We start from the raw sequence: 19,534 nt of genomic DNA, 5'->3' as shown, positions 1-19,534 counted from the left end.
GGGTTATTAATTTATATTTGATACCTTAAAATTACTGATACCATTTTTGCTATTATTATAAGTTTATATCATTTTTTTCTTTTAACATGTACAAAAATGGCTTTAAATGTTTTCTTTACCCATTTCTAAGGTCACTTATGAAGCACATAAGGAATACCTAGCCAAAATGTATGAAGAATATCAGAGACAAGAGGAGGAAAACATTAAAAAGGGAAAGAAGGGAAATGTGAGCACCATATCTGGTCTCTCATCACAGACAACAGGCGCAAAAGGTGGAATGGAAATTCGAGAGATAGAGGACCTCTCACAAAGCCAGAGCCCAGAAAGTGAGACAGATTACCCTGTCAGCACAGACACGAGAGACTTGCTCATGTCAACAAAAGTGCCCGATGATATTCTTGGAAACTCAGATAGACCAGGAAGTGGTGTGCATGTGGAAGTACATGATCTTTTAGTTGACATAAAAGCAGAGAAAGTGGAAGCAACAGAAGTGAAGCTTGATGATATGGATTTATCACCAGAGACTTTAGTAGGTGGAGAGAATGGTGCTCTTGTGGAAGTTGAGTCTTTGTTAGATAATGTGTATAGTGCTGCTGTTGAGAAACTCCAGAACAATGTACATGGAAGTGTTGGTATTATTAAAAAAAATGAAGAGAAGGATAACGGTCCATTGATAACATTAGCGGATGAGAAGGATGAACTTCCCAACAGTAGCACATCATTTCTCTTTGATAAAATACCCAAGCAGGAGGAGAAACTCCTTCCTGAACTTTCTAGCAATCACATTATTCCAAATATTCAGGACACTCAAGTACATCTTGGTGTTGGTGATGATCTTGGATTGCTTGCTCACATGACTGGTAGTGTTGACTTGACTTGTACATCAAGTATAATAGAAGAAAAAGAGTTCAAAATCCATACCACTTCAGATGGAATGAGCAGTATTTCTGACAGAGACTTAGCATCATCATCTAAAGGGTTAGAATATGCTGAAATGACCACTACAACACTGGAAACGGAATCTTCTGGTAGCAAAATTGTACCAAATGTTGATGCAGGAAGTATAATTTCAGACACTGAGAGATCTGACGATGGCAAAGAGTCAGGAAAGGAAATCCGTAAAATCCAGACCACTGCCACAACGCAAGTAAGTTACCCTTTATGTGCTCAAAATGCATTGAAGACATACGGAGTTGTTAGCACCAAAGCAGAATAGTTTCTTACCAGTCACAGCATGTTTATACTTAATTATGGTAGAATAATAATTTATGGAATTGAGTGGTATGGGTTTACATATAGAATAAATTCAAAATATCTGAATCATGTATCCACCTCTACCACATTCTGTGTGTATAACTTTGCTCAACCTCTCTGGGCCTGAATTTTCCCTTACAGTGAAAGAGCTTGTGCCAGATTGACACATGACCTTTAAGGTCTCTACAGTTTGAATATTTTCTGGCTCTGTGACTACATTTACACATTTGTACTCAAGATTCTCCTTCTGAATACTTGATTAATTTTAACATTTTAAGTTTCAAGCCCAACCCTGTTCTGTGATTATAGAGAAGGGGACTTGGAGTCCATATTAAACTAATTAATGAAATGAACAGGAAAGGGAAAAGGGAACTGTTATTTATCAAGTGCTTACTATGTTTCGGGCTTCCCTTGTGACTCAGCAGGTAAAGAATTAGCCTGCAGTGTGGGAGACCTTGTTTGAATCCTGGGTTTGGAAGATCACCTGGAGAAGGGAAAGACTACCCACTCTAGTATTCTGGTCTGGAGAATTCCATGGACTACAGTCCATGGGGTCACAAAGAGTCGTCGAACACAACTGAGCAACTTTCAGTTGGCTACTGTGTTCCAGGCACTGTACCATATGTTTTCAGATTTAATCCTCACAGCAGCCCTGTGAGGTAGACAACATGGCTGAGAAAATTTGCAGTTATTAGCAATGAGAGTTTTCCTTATAGACACATGTATGGGGATTTGTATGGGAAAATTAAAGACTCTCAGACTCGGTAGTAAGGAAATGTTAGTGCTGCAGTTGGGCCTCACCATACTAAAGCTAGAAACAGATGATGTTTTCTGATATGAATTTTAATTATTGAGCTTTGAGTATATACTGACCACTAAATAATACCTTATGTTTAAGAGTTGAAGAAACTTTTACCCTTTAGTGACTTGATTTTTGTTGCTGTTGCCTGGGTTTTCTATTAACCTTTTGATATCATCAAAGAATAATTTAGCATGTGTCCATTAGCGTTATGTTAAACTGTACCTCACTAGTGTCTTTGTATTCAAATAAGAATCTTTGAAAATATATTCTGTATGTGGAAAAGGTATTTTTATTTATTTCCTATTAAATACTACCTGTTTCCATTTTTGTGGCAGTTGTGCTACCGTGATAATTAGCAGAGGAATGAAAATGCTAAATTAAGCCCAAGTTTAAAATAAAGGAAACCATGGTACATTGTTTACTGAGCTTAATAATACTAGGTTTGCCTGGTTTTCACTCTGAGTTCACAGACCTTTGTCTGGTTTTCTAAATTATAAAAGGAATTGTTTTTCTCAATTGAAATATTGTAAGTGAAATACACTTTGAAGTTAACTTGAATCTGTTCAAGTAATATTTCTTTTAATCTTGTGTTTCTTATTATAATTAATTGATGACATATATCCGGTATTTTTCACTTTGAATATTTGCTCACTTTCATAAAGAAAGAATGTAGTCTAATGTAAAAACTGAAAGAGGGCTAAAGAGGACCTGGTTTTCAGCGTGAACTTTGATGTTAAACTTAAGTATTGGATTGCCTTGCCTAGTTTCTGAAACATAATAGAATAAAAATAATAATAGTATCCTTTTCTTCTCAGAAAACCTCCTGTGCAAGCGATCACCAGGTGAATGATAGAAGCAGATATACTAACCTATTAAAGTCATATGCAAAAGTTTTGCTCACCTAACTGTACTTAACTGTTTTCATTTTGAAATCAGACATTTCTTTTGCACTATACAAAAGTCCATCTTTTCCATCTCTAGGCTGTTCAGGGTCGGTCTATCACACAACAAGACAGAGATCTCCGAGTAGATTTAGGATTTCGAGGAATGCCAATGACGGAGGAGCAGCGGCGCCAGTTCAGCCCGGGTCCACGCACCACGATGTTCCGCATTCCTGAGTTTAAGTGGTCTCCAATGCACCAGCGACTTCTCACCGATTTGCTCTTTGCATTAGAAACAGATGTACATGTTTGGAGGAGGTAGAAATATTTTTTTTCTATAAAAAAGACTACTTTCAGTGGGGGGAAAATGACTATTTTAGATTAGTGGAATCACCTGATTATTAAGTAAATTATATCATTAAAAATCTCACAAATGTATTAAAAAGAACATTGAAGTTTCTGTAGAAACATAAGTATTTTCATAAGATTTCATAAGAGTTATGACCTGGGGTGGTTCACATTAAAAACTAATCAAGAATTTAGGCTTAAATTAATTAAAAAGCAAAACTTTGAAATCTGGCATCGCCTATTCTATATACAAAAGAGAGTAAAACAAAAAAAGGTTCAATACTGGTTCAGATAAATTTCTACATTTTATCTTTTAATGTTAAAATTAATGTCATATATTACATTTATTCTTGTTAATAAGATTTAACATATAGTGCTAAAATTTTAAAATCACTATGACATCATTTTTAGAGCTTGTACTGTTTAAGTGGTAAGTGGACATCGTTTCAGATATAATCATTTAAAGAAAACAACATAAAAAAGCAGTTCAGTTGTTTTATGTTTTTCAGTTTAAATAAATTCTAAAAAAGAAAACAAAGCCTACATAAATGTTAAAATTACCTTGTCTCACTTCCAATTTTATTTTGTAATAGCACATATGCAGCAAATTAATCAGTTTTGAGACGTCATATGCAGATAAATTAGGAAGTGGATGGCTGTACATAGCAATACCCTACCATCAGCGATTCAAAAAATCAGGGGCACAATATTCACAACACACAAATAACTTCCTTTGCTTTTCTTGGTTATCCTTCTAAGATTCAAGGTGGTTGCTTCGGCTCCCAGGATCAATTCAACCCAGGAGACTTCCCTCAACTAGAAGGCAGGGCTCTGCTGCTGCTCTCACCCCACTCTCCTTCCTCTTCTTCCTTGTGTCTTTTTTCCTCCTCCTCTCTCTCCTTTTTCTTCTCCTCCACTTCCTCCTGATTCTGTTCTTCTACTTTTTCGAAGTGAAGCCCCTCATAAAATTCCCTATTGATTGATATCTCATGTGTCAGCTGGATCATATGCTTTCTCTAAGTCGATGACCAGCAGACAGGAATGGGATTATAATGATTGGCCTCCACAGGCAATACTGCTCACAAGCACAGTAGCTGTGGTGAAACCAATATTTCCTGTACCTGATGTAGCTCAGCAATAGAACAAAATCTAGATCACATTAGCAGAGAAAAAAGAAATAACTTTACATAAGTAATCAGCATCTGCCATAGACAGTTTTTAGTTCTGATTTTATTTGGTCAATTTGTCCTTAGTCTACTTACGTGATAGAAACAATGGTCTTTCCATTGCTAATGTTACATGCTAAGTTACCTGGGGGGGTGGTAAATAAGGAGACTGGAATACCATGAAATGCATTACTGTTAACATGAGTATCAATGTGTGGAGAGACATATAATTTACTACCTGTTATATTTTAGTAGCTGCTGAGTGAGTGATACTCAACTTTCCTTCTCTTAACATACTGTGTGTGTCTTTCTGTGCTTTATTTCATGGACTCTCATAAAATTCCCCAGTCATAATTTTGTGTAATTTAACAAATTTTTTAAAAAGTTTAAAAGATAGATAGCACTTTAGTTTTTAGGACATGAGAAAACATCATGAGATCTAAGATATAATAGATGATGTCTTGCAATTCTAAAAAGGTTAGAATCACTGACTTAAATTTGATCATGGAGTAGGGTTTTTCCTGTTAGAGAACAGTTCATATTCCTGACTGACGGACGGAAGCAGTGTGTGTGTGTGTTTTTGGGAATCGGTATTGTATGTTTTGTATGGCAAAGCTGCACTGCTGACTTTTGAGGTCTTTTCCACTTTTATGCAGTAAGTACTTGAATTTTTACTGACTCATTTATGCTACCCTATCATGTAACTTCTGTGACTAGCAGTATACGTTTTCAATGTCTGGTCAAAGCTGGAGCTGTGGTCTGGTGATAAAACAATTTGTCAGCTAACTATCCACTTCCTCTGCTTTTCAATACCAAACAACTAGCTTTTGGCAAAAATAAATGTTTTAGCCAAATTCACTGACCTAGTCATGTGTCTTTGAATTGAGTTAGTACACTGTAGTGTTTTAAGCAGAAACAAAATAATAAGTTAATATGCTTGGACTCACAAAAAATCCATGATGAGATGAATGCTGGATTTGGTAATATGACATCTAAATTGTTGTAAATTATTTTCTTTTCTAATGACTCCATTTTGAATTTGCCTAGCTCTTATTTTTCACTTTAAAAATGACATTAAAAATAAGTTGTAAACTTTTTATTCTTAAACCAAAGAAATGTTCATTTGTGTTTTGTCTTTCTGCTATTTTAGCCATTCCACAAAGTCTGTAATGGATTTTGTCAATAGCAATGAAAATATTATTTTTGTACATAACACAATTCACCTCATTTCCCAAATGGTAGACAACATCATCATTGCTTGTGGAGGAATTCTGCCTTTGCTCTCTGCTGCTACATCACCAACTGTAAGTACTTTGACTCCATCTAGTGGTTACATTTTATAATTACATTATCAGAGCATGTCAGTGACGTTCTATACTATAAACGTGGATTTTAACAAGACTTGTTCACCCTGAGAAAAGTTTTTAACTATATAATTTGAAATTACATACATTTATATTCTCACTTCTTAATTGTCAGTGTTGGATTTCAGCTGTGTGTGTTTATGAAAATATTTTTCCGATAATTTTGATGAATATACCTTAGGAAGAGCTATGATCATAAATGGTTTAACTTTATTTTCTCTATATTGTTTATCTCTTCAAATCTACATTAAAATAAACTTAAAATTTTTGTTCTGTATATCTTGAATTTTGGAATACAAGTATGTATTTATTATATAACAGAGTCATGAATCTAAATTAGGAAAAAGTCATCTTTAGATATTTAGTCTCATATGATTAGCTTGAAATATTATTTTAAGCTTACTATTAAGCTATATATAGTAGCTTTATATTTCTGTTCTCTGAGATTTAATCTTGAAGCCAGTAATTTGCTTCAAAAAGAGAATCAGATGAATTCTTAGGGTGTTTCTTACTTAAAATTTAGGTACCTCGAATAGAAAAACTATAAATGTCATAAGATTTTCTGTACTTGAAAAATTTGGTACTACTTAAAAATCTCAAAGAACTTTATGTTAGTCATATGACATCTTTTAGAATTTTTATCTGACATGATTTTGTGGTTCAGGATTTATATTTTAAAAATATAGACTTACTCTTTGTAAGACATCAAAATCTAGTAACATAAGTTGAAAGACATTCAATGTTATTTATATGCCATTTAACATATAATAGATAAATAACTCTGTTTTAGTTGTCATTTAAAAATATATCTTTGAAAAAAATACAAATATATCTTTGATTCACATTTTGAAAAACAAGCTCCATAGCTAATTGCTCAGATGGGCAAGAATATGCTTCTCATATTAATAACTGTGTTCTTGCCGCCATATTGGAAACTCATCCGTAAGCCCGAAATAGATCACTTTTCCAGAGAGAAGCTTGCCATTTTATTAGGATGTCTTTTACTTGGTGAGACAGTGTTTCCAAACTGATCTCTGGTTTTATTTTATCATTAACAAGCTTTTTCTACATGACTCTTTTTCTCACTCTCCCTTTGTCATCATCCCTGAAGCAGCCCTGAAACTTAAATATTAGCAGCAAAAGAGTGTATACATCCTTAGCACACTTCTACCTCACACATGGTACTTCTCTTTCATCCATAAATTTATTCAAGAGTCTCCAAAGGCAAGGCTAGTTCAGGAGGGAGTGCAGCAGATCAGGTCCTAATTAGGGCCGTCGTGAAATTAGCAGTTGACTAAGGAAACAGAATCAGGAAGAAAAATAGCTGATGGTGTGTGAAGGGTGCAGGTATCCTGTGACATACCATCCCTTCTCTTTAATCTCTGATTTCCTCTCGTAACTTATACCACATTCTGGTAAATTGAGGCTTGCATGTGATGTTAAGAATATATTCTAATATTGAGACAGGAAGAGGTTTTTGTCTCTTCTATCCATTGAAGACTGACTTAATGTTTCATCCTGGGATTTTTCTCCATCATATACTTTTTTTTATGTTTAGTATTATCATTGTTATCAGGAAATTTTAAAAAGTTATATTGAAATTTACTTTAAAGTATAATATTGTTTTAAAATCTTCTGAAGAACAGAAGCGATCTTTATATAAAATTAGCAGTAAATAAGAAAACTTTTATAGATTTGAAATATTTATGAGTTTTCTAAACTAGAAGATCTCCATCAAGGTAGAGAAAATAATGAATAAAGTGTTAATAAACATTATGAATTAAATTATACTATCCAGATTTGCTCATTGTTTTAATTTTATAATGAATGTATGATAAAGATACTGATATTTTGACTTCCAGAATTATTACCTGTGCAGTTATAACTACCATATTCAGAAGTTAAAACTGCAGTATTTATTTCTTCAGACTGTTTTCAATAGACTTTGGAATTCATTCAATTGTAGAAACTTTTCTTCATTGTCTGTCTCAGTATTTCTGCTATTTTGGCTGATTAACTGATTGCACCTGTGCCTGCTTCTACACCATAGCTAGTTTTATATTCTTTGAATGAATTGCTTCCTTAAAAGAAATATCAAGAACCTTTTCTCCCACTTCCTACTGGGAGAAAACATGGTTGGTGCCAATTTCGAGCAATGTTTTCTGCTCCTTGATTGCCTAATTCTCTTGCTAAAATTTTAATTTAATAGTGGGAAAAAGTGAGCGAGGAGGAGATTGAATAAAGGAAGAAATTAAAACTAAAGACATGGAGCTTTTTAACTTAGATTTTTAAAGAAATTTTTATTGGAGTGTAGTTGATTTACAATGTTGTGTTAACTTTCTTTAAATTAGATTTAAAATATTAATATAAAAAGCTGAAAGAGAATTCTGGATGGAATAAGTCAAAAAGGAAACATTGGCAATATGCAGGTTACCAAAGGGGGAAACGTCATGGATGCCCTAGAATTTCAATCCCAGATATATGAAGAGAGATAGAGACATTTGAAACTAATGTTTGAGTGATCTGTAGTATTGTTCAGGTTTGTGGAGTTTTTAAAAATACTCATACATTATATACAGATATGTATTTAAGGAATAAGTATGAGTAATGTTGGTATGCAGTGGTTGATAAATGATCATATAATAAATATTTTTGGTTTTGAGGGCTGTTTAGTATCTGTCTGACTACTTAAATCTGCTGTTGTTTGCAAAAGCAGACATATGTCATAACACAGAGGAGTATATGTGAATGTGTTTCAATAAAACTTTATATTTGATTTGTGGGTCCTAGGTTGCTGACCACTGACTTACAGCACCATTTTGACCTAAAATACGAACACCATAGTATAATGTTTCAGTGTAAAGCATTAAATTAAAAATTCGTTAAAATTTAGTCATTAGAGTGTAAGATAAATCCAGGTTTCCTATTAAATAAGAGCTTGCATTTTACTTAATGAGCATTTATCAAAGTTAATTTCAACAAATTCACTGAATATTATGGTCATTATGTTTTAGTAGAAGATATGTAACTTTTTCACATGCAACCAACTAAATTTTTTTAGCATTTGACACATCTAATGTTGAAATTGTATGCAATTTTGAGTGGGTAAGTAGAATGCTAAGTATTCTTTATAAATCGCTATTAGAAGCTCAACCCAGGAAGATAGCTTTTCTGTTTCTCAGTATAAGTGTGTATCTCAAATAATTTACTCCTTTTCATCAAAAACAAGCTTGTTTTCCAATAATCAATGAGATTCAGACACGGTTTTCTTTTCAGTTAGGATTTAACTGAAGGCGTTTGCATTTTAGCATAAGATAAATCTGTATTTTAACCTGGGTTCTACCACTTACTAGATATGATGTCAACTTTAATTTCTTCGTTTTAACAATGCTAATTTTACTTACCCCACAGGAACTTGTGACACTTAAGTTAGGTAATGTCACTAGATGGAGAAGGCTCTTCCCGAATGTTTCCCTCTTACTTCCTTTTGGAGCTTTTTATTCAGAATTGTATCATGATAGAATGATCACCCGTTTACAAAACAAGCCTGTCAAATGTAGAACTCTGAAGTTTAAAATAGGATATTTGACCCATGTTAGTTATTATGGGTGATCCACTTTGATGGCAAAAAGTAAAATGGTGTAATCTTTTTGTCTGCTGTCTCCATGGCATTGGTATAGAGGTGGTCTATTTTCTGCCCTGGGACCTTATATGAATACCATAATTCATACTAAGGATAGCATTTGTGTTGTAACTGTTGTAGTGTCATCACATGAAAAAATTGCAGCTGCTTAATCTTACTTCTAAAGAAATACTTCAGTGGAAACTTTAAGGAAAAAAAAGAGTACAGATATACATTATTTGTGTTATACTGACACCTTGAAATTGAAGAATATTAGAGTTTCAGTTTTATCTAGATTATGTAAAATGTTATGTAGCATAGAAAATAAGTTACAAAAATAGTTGCAAGTCTTCAAATTAGAACAATAGTTTAACTTAAATAGTCAGCTAAAAAAATTTAAAATTCTTAGTATGTAGCTTGACTAGTCTGGTTTTGGGAAGGAGCATTATTTTTATTTGGGCTTCTCAGGTGGCGCTAGTGGCAGAGAACCTGCCAGCCAATGCAGGAGACATAAGAGACGCAGGTCCAATCCCTGGGTTGGGAAGATCCACTGGAGGAGGAAATAGCAACCCACTCCAGTATTCTTGCCTGGAGAGTTCATCCCAAGGACAGAGGAGCCTGGCAGGCTACAGGCCATAGGGTTGCAAAGAGTTGGACACAACTGAAGCAACTTAGCCTGCATTATTTTGTTACTGTTCTTGAGGTTTTGAAGTTAATGTTTCCATCACTAGTCAGTTGACTCCTCTCACTTATTTTCTACACTTTGTTCCAAGTTGGTCATGAATGAAAGCAAGGAATTGGAGGGAAAAAATGAAGATAAACAAAGAACGTAAATCAGCTACAAATTGCATAATCACTTCTGGGTTGTGGTCAACCCTTTTGGTCAAAAATCCAGAATACTGAATGTTTAGAATTTCATTCAGTTTCATTCTCTGTTACAGAAAAATAATAAAGACTGATATGTCTGCTTTTCCTAATAGTTTTATAATCATAAGAATGAAGAGCAACAATTTCTGGCAAAAAATAAAGATAAGGACTTAGTTTTAGTTTTACCTTTTCTTACCATTATTAGAAAATGTAGCTAATAAATTTGGAAAAACCAGTAATAATTTCTTTGTTTTGTTTATCTCACAACACAATACTATACTTCCGTATTCTCAGAATGCTTTTAAATGTTCTCCTGTACTCAGCAAAGAATCCACCTGCAGTGAAAGAGACCTGGTCGATCCCAGAGTCAGGAAGATTCCCTGGAGAAAGGAATAGCTACCCATTCCAGTATTCTTGCCTGGAGAATCCCATGGACAGAGTAGCCAGGTTGGCTACAGTCCATGTGATCGCAAAGCGTTGGACACGACTGAATGACTAAGCACAGCACAGCACTCACTCTTTGAAAATAGTGTTTAGAAATATGTCAAAACTCCAAGATTAAGAACAGTTGTTGACTTTATCATGAAGCTTAATTGTATCTAGTTTTTAAAATATAATTCTTAGTAATACTCTGAAACTTGGTACAAAGTCTCTGTGATTATCTTAGTTCACATGCAATCTTGTTTAGTGTATCAGTAAGTTCTTTTCTAGCAAAGGAGAGTGGTTTTTAAGTTAGAATCACTCAAATATTTTATTGTCTTACTGATTCCTGGAGATTTTGTTCTTTAAGAAGAGCTCCAAATATTTTAGGAAACAAAATAGCATGATTCCTTAATGAAAATTTTAGAAGGTGTTGGTATAGTTTATTTTTCTGTCATTTCTGCTTAAACTGATAGTAAGTTAGGGCTTTTACAGAGACATTATGTCAGTTTGTTTATTGAAATGTTCCTTGGTCATTTTTTAGGAAAAGATATTTATTTTGTAAAATAGAATTTGCATATTTATAATATATGAACTTTATTTACATATGTATTATTTGGGAAGTTACTCTAATGGAAAAAATAAAGAGAAGTCTATTTGATATTTAATCTTAATCATATGTAATTTATAAAATGAATATCTCTTCTGAGTATTTTTGCTTTTAAGAAAATAATCAGATATAATTTTTAATATATTATTTTGTGTTTCAATTTTACATTGTATTTTCATTTAATTTTAATGATTTTCTTTTCTTGTACTTTTTTTGGTCTGTTGTCTGTTTTGTCTAATGCATGTCCAGGGTTCTAAGGTTAGTATTACTTTAGTAATTTTTCAGGTTTTCAGTTTTAAATTTTATTTTTGCTTATTTATGAAGTTTTTGACTTGGTTATATTTTGAGTTTCCATACCATCTTTAACATTAGGCATATTTGAAAGATTCACTGGAGGGTTATTTTCTCAATGCACTGATGAATTACTGTTTTATTATTCACACTAATCTTCAGACTAAACTGTCATAATATAATGAAAACAATAATATTTCAGTCATATGTACCTCCAGATTTTAACAGGTGCCACTGAAAGAATATATATTAAGATTTAATAATAATCATATGTGGATGTTCTTTATTTTTAGACCTGTATTATGATGTTTATATAACATTTCATCATATTTATAAACTGCTTTTAATTAGAATTAATGGGAACTTCCTTTTAGGTTATTAGTTGTGTTAAGAATACTTATTATTTTAAAATTTTATTTTATTTTGTTTATTCAAAAATAGAAGTTTGGCAAATTTCATGGATGATTAATAATGCTGTTTATAATGTCTATATAATTTATTAATTTAAAATTGAATATTTTGATGTTTGCACTTTATAGACCCCAAAAGACCTCAAAATAAAATCATTAATTAATAAAATGAGTTAGATTTCCATAATTTTCCTAATTCAAAATGATGAATTTCTTTAAGAATCCATGTATAGATACCCTAAAATTCTAATATTGTGAAAGTTTTCAGAATGCTTAATAGGCCTAAGCAATGGCCAGATCTTCCATTCCATTGTAAAACACTTATGTTCATAACTGAGATTTTAAAAGGAGGTTTTATATAAATTTTCATTTTTTGCCTTTATTCTATTATAACAAATTTTTAATTCATGCTATGAAATGATGCTGTATATCAGTGAAGTGCTAGCAAATAAGGAATCTTTATTTTTAAAAACATCCTAGTAATGAAATTAATTTCTTTAGGCCATAGAAGCTGAATTGGCATAATGTTATAAATCAACAGTTGAAAAAAAATTGTCTATTTCCAAGCTCCTCTTAGAGGGAATGTTTTAACAATATTTTGATGTTAAATGGAAGGGATAAAGGTTGTTCCTTTTTATACTCCATTTATAATCATTTAGTTATATAAGTGCTTGCTCTAGTCAGCTATCATTTGTCTTACCCATGTTTTAAACAAGAAGTGTTGAAGAGGTTGTTTTTTAATGTGTTTCCTGCTGACATTTCCCTGTTAATGTGAGTGGGTATATGTCTATGTAGAATAATGGGTGTGAATTATGTCAAGTGGAGCATTAAATGGAGCAGATACCTATAATACATGTTTACTTTGTAGTTGAATTTATCATTTGGTGAAAAAGTAAAGTTAATCAGTATGGCTAGCTTGCCCATTTTCAGATGATTTAAACAGTAGTATTTTTTTATTTATAAAGTATTCCTTACTTTTCTCTGTTTTTGAGGCACTGAGAAAATGAGGCCCAGTCATAATGAACCAGGAGAAGGCAATGGCAACCCACTCCGCTACTCTTGCCTGGAAAATCCCATGGATGTAGAAGCCTAGTAGGCTGCAGTCCATCGGGTCACTAATAGTCGGACACGACTGAGTGGCTTCACTTTCACTTTTCACTTTCATGCATTGGAGAAGGAAATGGCAACCCACTCCAGTGTTCTTGCCTGGAGAATCCCAGGGACAGGGGAGCCGGGTGGGCTGCCATCTCTGGGGTCACACAGAGTCGGACACAACTAAAGCGACTTAGCAGCAGCAGCAGCAGCATAATGAACGAAAATAATTAAAATCTTGTATAACATACAATGAAAAATAAAAGAAGAAATGTTGCTATTGCTTAAAAGATGCAAAGTTATATATCTTACAAAACAGAATACTTTGTACCATTTCCTTTCAAAGCAGAAAATTATATTTTAGCATAGACAGTATTTTAGTGAAAGTACAGCTTTGCCAGTCTAAAATGCTACTGATTATTCTTATTGCTAGTGTCACTGGTTAATAGTGGTAGAGGAATTAATGATCTTGAGTATTTTTACCCTAGATTTTTGTTACTCATACAAGGTACCTCGTGGTTTCTTACTCATTTATTCTGAAATGGATAAGAAATTGTCATATATTCTAATTGGACAGTTGACAGTTGTCTCCCTTTGATATCAAAGGAAAGTGCCATATACCTTTCCTATTATCATACATTCATAAGAAAGAAAAATTAGCATATTTTTATAAATAAGAATGAGGATTTTAGGAAAGAAATATGAGTTGCATGTCTTTGTTAACAAATTTAAAATAGAACAAAACTAGTATAAATATTTACATTGATTATTTCTAAGTGTCTTTATGAAATCTTAAGTTTGGAATGTGGTTTTTACAAGTAATGATATTTAAATCTAACACTGATTTTAAAAATCAATTTTTTCTTTATTTGAAGATAATTCATAGCTAAGCTAATGAGCTTGATAATCATCTCTTATACTATATGGAATTACTTTATGATTTATAGCTTATTTTGTTTACAAAATATACTAAATATACTAAACTACTGTTAAGCTGCAGTATGTATGTGCATGTATTATATTTCCAAATTTTAAACAAGATGTAAATCTACTTTCTTAAAGACGGAATTGGAAAATATTGAAGTGACACAAGGCATGTCCGCGGAAACAGCAGTAACTTTCCTCAGCCGACTGATGGCCATGGTTGACGTACTCGTGTTTGCCAGCTCTCTGAATTTTAGTGAGATTGAAGCTGAAAAAAACATGTCTTCTGGAGGCTTAATGCGGCAGTGCCTGAGGCTGGGTAAGTCTGTGGAGAGTCGTGGCGCGTGTTGTGTAAGTACCTGCAGAGTATTCTTGTATATTCTGTGATACATAAAGTTTCAGTGATACAATTTGATTATGTAATGTAGAATTACTAAATTAAAAATAAAGTATCATCACATTGGAGATTTCATGGGATAAATCTTTAATGGATTCTAATTTGAAGCTGAAGTTCTAACACTTTGGCCACCTGATGCGAAGAGCTGACTCATTGGAAAAGACCATGATGCTGGGAAAGATTGAAGACAAAAGGAGAAGGGGACAGCATAGGATTGAGATGGTTAGATAGTATCCTGACTTAATGAACTGTGAATTTGAGCACACTGGGAGAGAGTGAAGGACAGGTGTGCTGCAGTCTATGGGGTTGCAGGGTCGGACACAACTTAGAGACTGAACAACAACGAAATTTGAAATAAAGTCAAATATATTTTGAGCTCTTTCAAAATCAGTAGGACAATAGCATTTTTCATTGAAGTGATTTTAATGTAAATCCATTTATGAATTCTTTTCTTTTTCTGTACATGAAAACACAGGCCAGTTATCCTGGGCCCACAAATAAATCAGAAAACCCATAGCATAGTTTTATAAACAATGCTAAAGGATAAAACTGACTATGCCAGTCTCACTGTTTTTCAGAATGAACATTTAATACTAGTAGATATTACTATAGCTACGATTTTTTTGTTGCTATCTTGTGTTACAAATAAAATTTAGCCCTGAAAACTCTTAGTAAATTTGACCAATTCCTTAGGCAGTATTCATTCTTACATCTTTTACCTTTTATAAAGGCAAAATTTAATTTTACTGTTTAGTCACACAGGGGACCAGACAACTACTGTTTTCAGACAAAAATGGCTACTGTTTTCCTACTTGCCTTAGAGTGCGAACAGGGAGGATATGAGAAAGTAATAAGGCATTTGATAGGATGTTCTTGACATGTATTCTTTTCACCCATTATTTAAAAGGTTATGTAAAAATCTTCATATGTATAGTTTCAGGGTACAAGTTTCTAATCCAAGAAAGAAATAAGAGCTTGATTTAAGAATGGTGGAATAAATCTACTTTTTACTGCCATTTTGTATTTCCTGCAACGAATCATTTCACATTGTATTAGGGAGAGATTGACCACATGGATAACTTCAGCCAAGAGGTGTACGATTATTTACTGTGGGCCATATGGACATTTCCATTGGTATTTAATAATAGCTGACAGATTGAGCTTTGTGAGAAAGAGAAATATTTTTTAATGCCTGAATATCTTAAAAACAGCATTTATTTGGTTATTTAGAACTTTTATTTCTGAATATATTCCTAAGTTTTACTGCTGATTTCATTTTTTAAATGGTAATTTTTAGCAGATTTGGTTTTTATCATTCACAGGGAAGTTTTCTAGGTGAGTAATAATGAGGTAAACAATTAATGTATCAATATGTACTGTTTACTCTTCTAAGCACTTTGCATATATCGATCCAGCTAATCCTCAGGGTAGTCCTCTAAGGAAGTCACTGTGTTTGTACTCATTTTACACATGAGGAGACTGAGGCACAGGTAGTTGAAGCAGCTGGCCCAAGATCACACAGCTCATAAGTGGCAAAGCCAGATTCAAGTTTATGGGGACTGATTCCAAAATCTGTACTATTTATTACTATGCTTTGCTGCTTCTTGTAATAATTAAGTAAATAGAAAGCAAGTACATAATTATTGAATGTTTGTTGATGAAGGTGACTTTGCCACCATGAAAACAAGTTGATATTGGGACTTGTGAGACGCGGCTGTACAGATGTACCTCGTTATTATTTCCTAAAATGGGGAGCCGTGCTCTGTATAGCCAAAAGATAGTCAAATTGTGGGCAGATAATTATTATTTTAAAAAATCATCAAATATGAATACATTTTTAATTAATTTTAATCAAAAATTTAAGAATTTTGAAGGATGGAAGGGGATAGAATAAGGAAGGATATATTGGGAGCCTCAAATATCCTAGTAGTGTTGTTTCTTGAGTTGGTTGATAGTTTATGGTAATTTGTTTTCACTTTTTTAATTACATGAATTTTTTTGTGTGCTTTTCATTACTGTATTTTCTAATTAAAAATATTTATTGATCTGGTTGATTTTATGAACAATAGTGGGATGGTGAAAGTTGAAAGAAAGAAAAAATAGAACCAAGCAACTTTTAAAAATAACATCAGAGTCAACAATTTATATTAATAATATGCTTTCATTCTTTAAAATAGTTTGCTGTGTTGCTGTGAGAAACTGTTTAGAATGTCGGCAGAGACAGAGAGACAGAGGGAACAAATCTTCCCTTGGAAGCAGTAAACCTCAAGAAGCTCCCCAAGGTGTGACTGCCACAGCAGCTTCCAAGGTAATTAAACATTTTCTAAGTTAAATATAACTTGCCTTTTTTTTTTTTAAGTTTGTGAGCACAAAGTGACAAGGAGTCTCCAGTGCTGGCTTCTTTTCTTCCAAATTGTTAGGCTTCCCTGGTGGCTCAGATGCTAAAGAATTGGCCTGCAATGCATAGACCTGGGTTCAGTCTCTGGATCAGAAAGATCCCTTGGAGAAGGGAATGACTATCCATTCCAGTATTCTTGCATGGAGAATTCCATGGATAGAGGAGCCTGATGGGCTCCAGTCCATTGAGTCGCAAAGAGTCGGACACAACTGAGCGACTAACACTTTCATTTTTCAAAGGAAGATTCTAGTAATTTCTAATTCATACGATTCTTATAAAGATTATATCAGTTCATAGCTGAAAAGTTCTTAACTATTACTAACTTCAATAGTTAAATTTTCACCAAGTTCTGTGTATGAATAATGTACTTTTTAAATGGTTATGCTTTGGGGGATAGAATTCCCATGGCATTCAACAAAAATTGTTGAATACCCATGAAATGAGCGTGTATGGTATACAGTGTTTCAGAATGCAGCAGTGATTGTCATTCTAAATTAGCTCTATTTAACATATGTTCATAGTTACATATGACCATTTGCATCACTTCCAAAGTTTCAGTAGCGATTTTTAGTTCCTGTATGTTTTTGTTGCTTACTTTAGCTACAGCTTGGAATCTCTTACCCTTGCTTTTACTCTTTTATTATGTATTACTGTTTTATTTCAGTCACACTGTAGACTTCATACAGTTCATCAGAAGAATTTTTTTAACTTTTTAACTTTTACATGGCTTTGTTTTTCTTCAAGTTCCCACCCTTATTTTTCACCCCAGTAAATATGTTCCACTTTTGGCATTAGCTTAAGTTCAACTTTGAGTAAAATGTTTTCTAATACCTTCACTGCCAGCTCAGTCTAGAGGAGGTTCCTTTGTTTGATATTTCTGTAAAACTCAGTATGTCTCTTTACCACTCATGGTGATTGTAATTAGATGTTTGACACTGACCAGTGAAGGTTCAATAAGTGAAGGAATGAAGTAAGAGTTTAATTCATTAAAAAAAATTCTATTGCTTCAAACTTTTGCAGTTTTCAGTCAGAACAACCACACATTTAGCTTATCTGTTTTATAGCCTCTTACTTTTTCACTACTGTTAGGGACACATTCCTAGAATAATTAAACCATATGTTATTTTACTGTTGACGAGTCTCCACAAAGCCCTCCATTGCTTAGAAAATTAAATGCAAACACATTAGCAGTGTTGCTTCTAGTTATTTGTGTACCCAGTTTTTCTCCACAACAACACCCGACTACACATTGCACAACCAACACTTCAAAAGTTGAATGGATTGAACTTCAAAGTTTTGCCTCAGCCGCCTTATTCACCTGAATTCTCACCAATCGACTACCACTTCTTCAAGCCTCTTGACACCTTTGTGCAGGGAAAAATGGTTCCACAACCAGAAAGAAGCAGAAAAGTTTTCCAAGAGTTCACTGAATCCTGAAGCATAGATTTTTATGCTACAGGAATAAGCAAAACTTATTTCTTGCTGGCAAAATGTGTTGATTGTAATGGTTCCTGTTTTGATTAATAAAGATGTGTTTCAGCCTAGTTATAATGATTTAAAATTCATGGTCTGAGCCACAATTACTTGTATACCAACCTAATAGTACACTGATGATAGAATATGGACAGAAAAGCTCAATGAGCAGGAAACTCATGATATTTGAGCTAATCTGTCCTTTTAGGAAGAACCTTAGCAATGAAAATTAGATTATAAGTTATGGATATAGAACTATTAGAGGAAAAGCTGACTTGGTAAGAAAACATGTTTCAAAACAGAGAATCAGTGAACCAAGTTTGTGAGAGTTGTTTCCCCATTTTTATGCATTTTTAATGTGGCACTTGAGTAAGTAAACCATAGTTATAATTTCAACGTGTTACGAACCTGAGTGGACTTGCGTTAGCCACACGTTTTCTTTGGGCCTCATTTTTTATATTTTCTAAAAAGGATGTATTAAATAAGATTTTCCTACAAAACACATGTCTAATTAGATTATGGACATAGAAGTACTTTGTAAACTGTAAAGTAGTATGTAAATTAAAATATATGTAGTTTTTTCAGCTGTATTGTAAATAGTATATTATTTCTTTAATCATCCTTTGATAAAGATCATTAGCCTATTATTTAAATATTAAAGCTAAGCTCACCTAGGCTTATATAGCTGGTAAGTTTTGGAATTGTAATGGAAGTAAAGTAACTATCAACCTTCAAATACTGTACTCGTGTGCTGCAAGAGAATCAAATATTTTAATTTAAGAGTGGAATAGTATAGTTGAGGTTTATAGAAAATAGAAGGAGGCCTGTTTATTATTAGTTAATAATAAAATAAATAAAATAATAAAAGAGTTACTTTTATATGCAGGAATTGTATTTGATACTTTACATACATTATCTAATTTAATCCACACAATTCTTATGTTTTGTAAGTGAAAAAGTACTTGACTGAATTTCAGGGATCTTGGCAGTCTTACGAGTTTGCTATGTGACATGTTACCTAAAATTAGTGGATTTTTGTGTCTTCTGATATAAAAAGGATTTTAGTGGTAATGATCTTTAATGTCTTTCAGCTTTAATATTAAGGCCTGAGTAAAACATTTTTTGCTTACCTTTTCTGACTTTTTGTGGATCATGGAATGCTTTCACAGATGAAATTTCATATAATAATGTAACATAATAATCTCACATATTATG

General features: G+C 33.1%; 1 protein-coding gene across 10 annotated transcripts in view; it reads left to right on the top strand.

Annotated features, from left to right (window-relative positions):
- NBEA (neurobeachin) overlaps positions 1–19,534 on the top strand; it is a 646,246-nt gene that overhangs the window by 204,415 nt on the left and 422,297 nt on the right. For 7 of the 10 annotated variants that reach the window (XM_043891765.1, XM_043891762.1, XM_043891764.1 and 4 more), the window contains 6 exons: positions 131–1,147; positions 3,038–3,255; positions 5,602–5,755; positions 11,584–11,592; positions 14,190–14,370; positions 16,626–16,756. In XM_043891765.1, the coding sequence (XP_043747700.1) occupies positions 131–1,147; positions 3,038–3,255; positions 5,602–5,755; positions 11,584–11,592; positions 14,190–14,370; positions 16,626–16,756 (1,710 nt within the window). The remainder of the gene's footprint in view (positions 1–130; positions 1,148–3,037; positions 3,256–5,601; positions 5,756–11,583; positions 11,593–14,189; positions 14,371–16,625; positions 16,757–19,534) is intronic. The other 3 variants (XM_043891767.1, XM_043891768.1, XM_043891760.1) reach the window with 1 other exon arrangement.

The sequence above is a fragment of the Cervus elaphus genome, chromosome 30 (assembly GCF_910594005.1).
Source record: "Cervus elaphus chromosome 30, mCerEla1.1, whole genome shotgun sequence".
NCBI lineage: Eukaryota > Metazoa > Chordata > Mammalia > Artiodactyla > Cervidae > Cervus > Cervus elaphus.
Note: the sequence above shows the minus strand (reverse complement) of the source record. Positions and strands in the feature narration are given on the sequence as shown.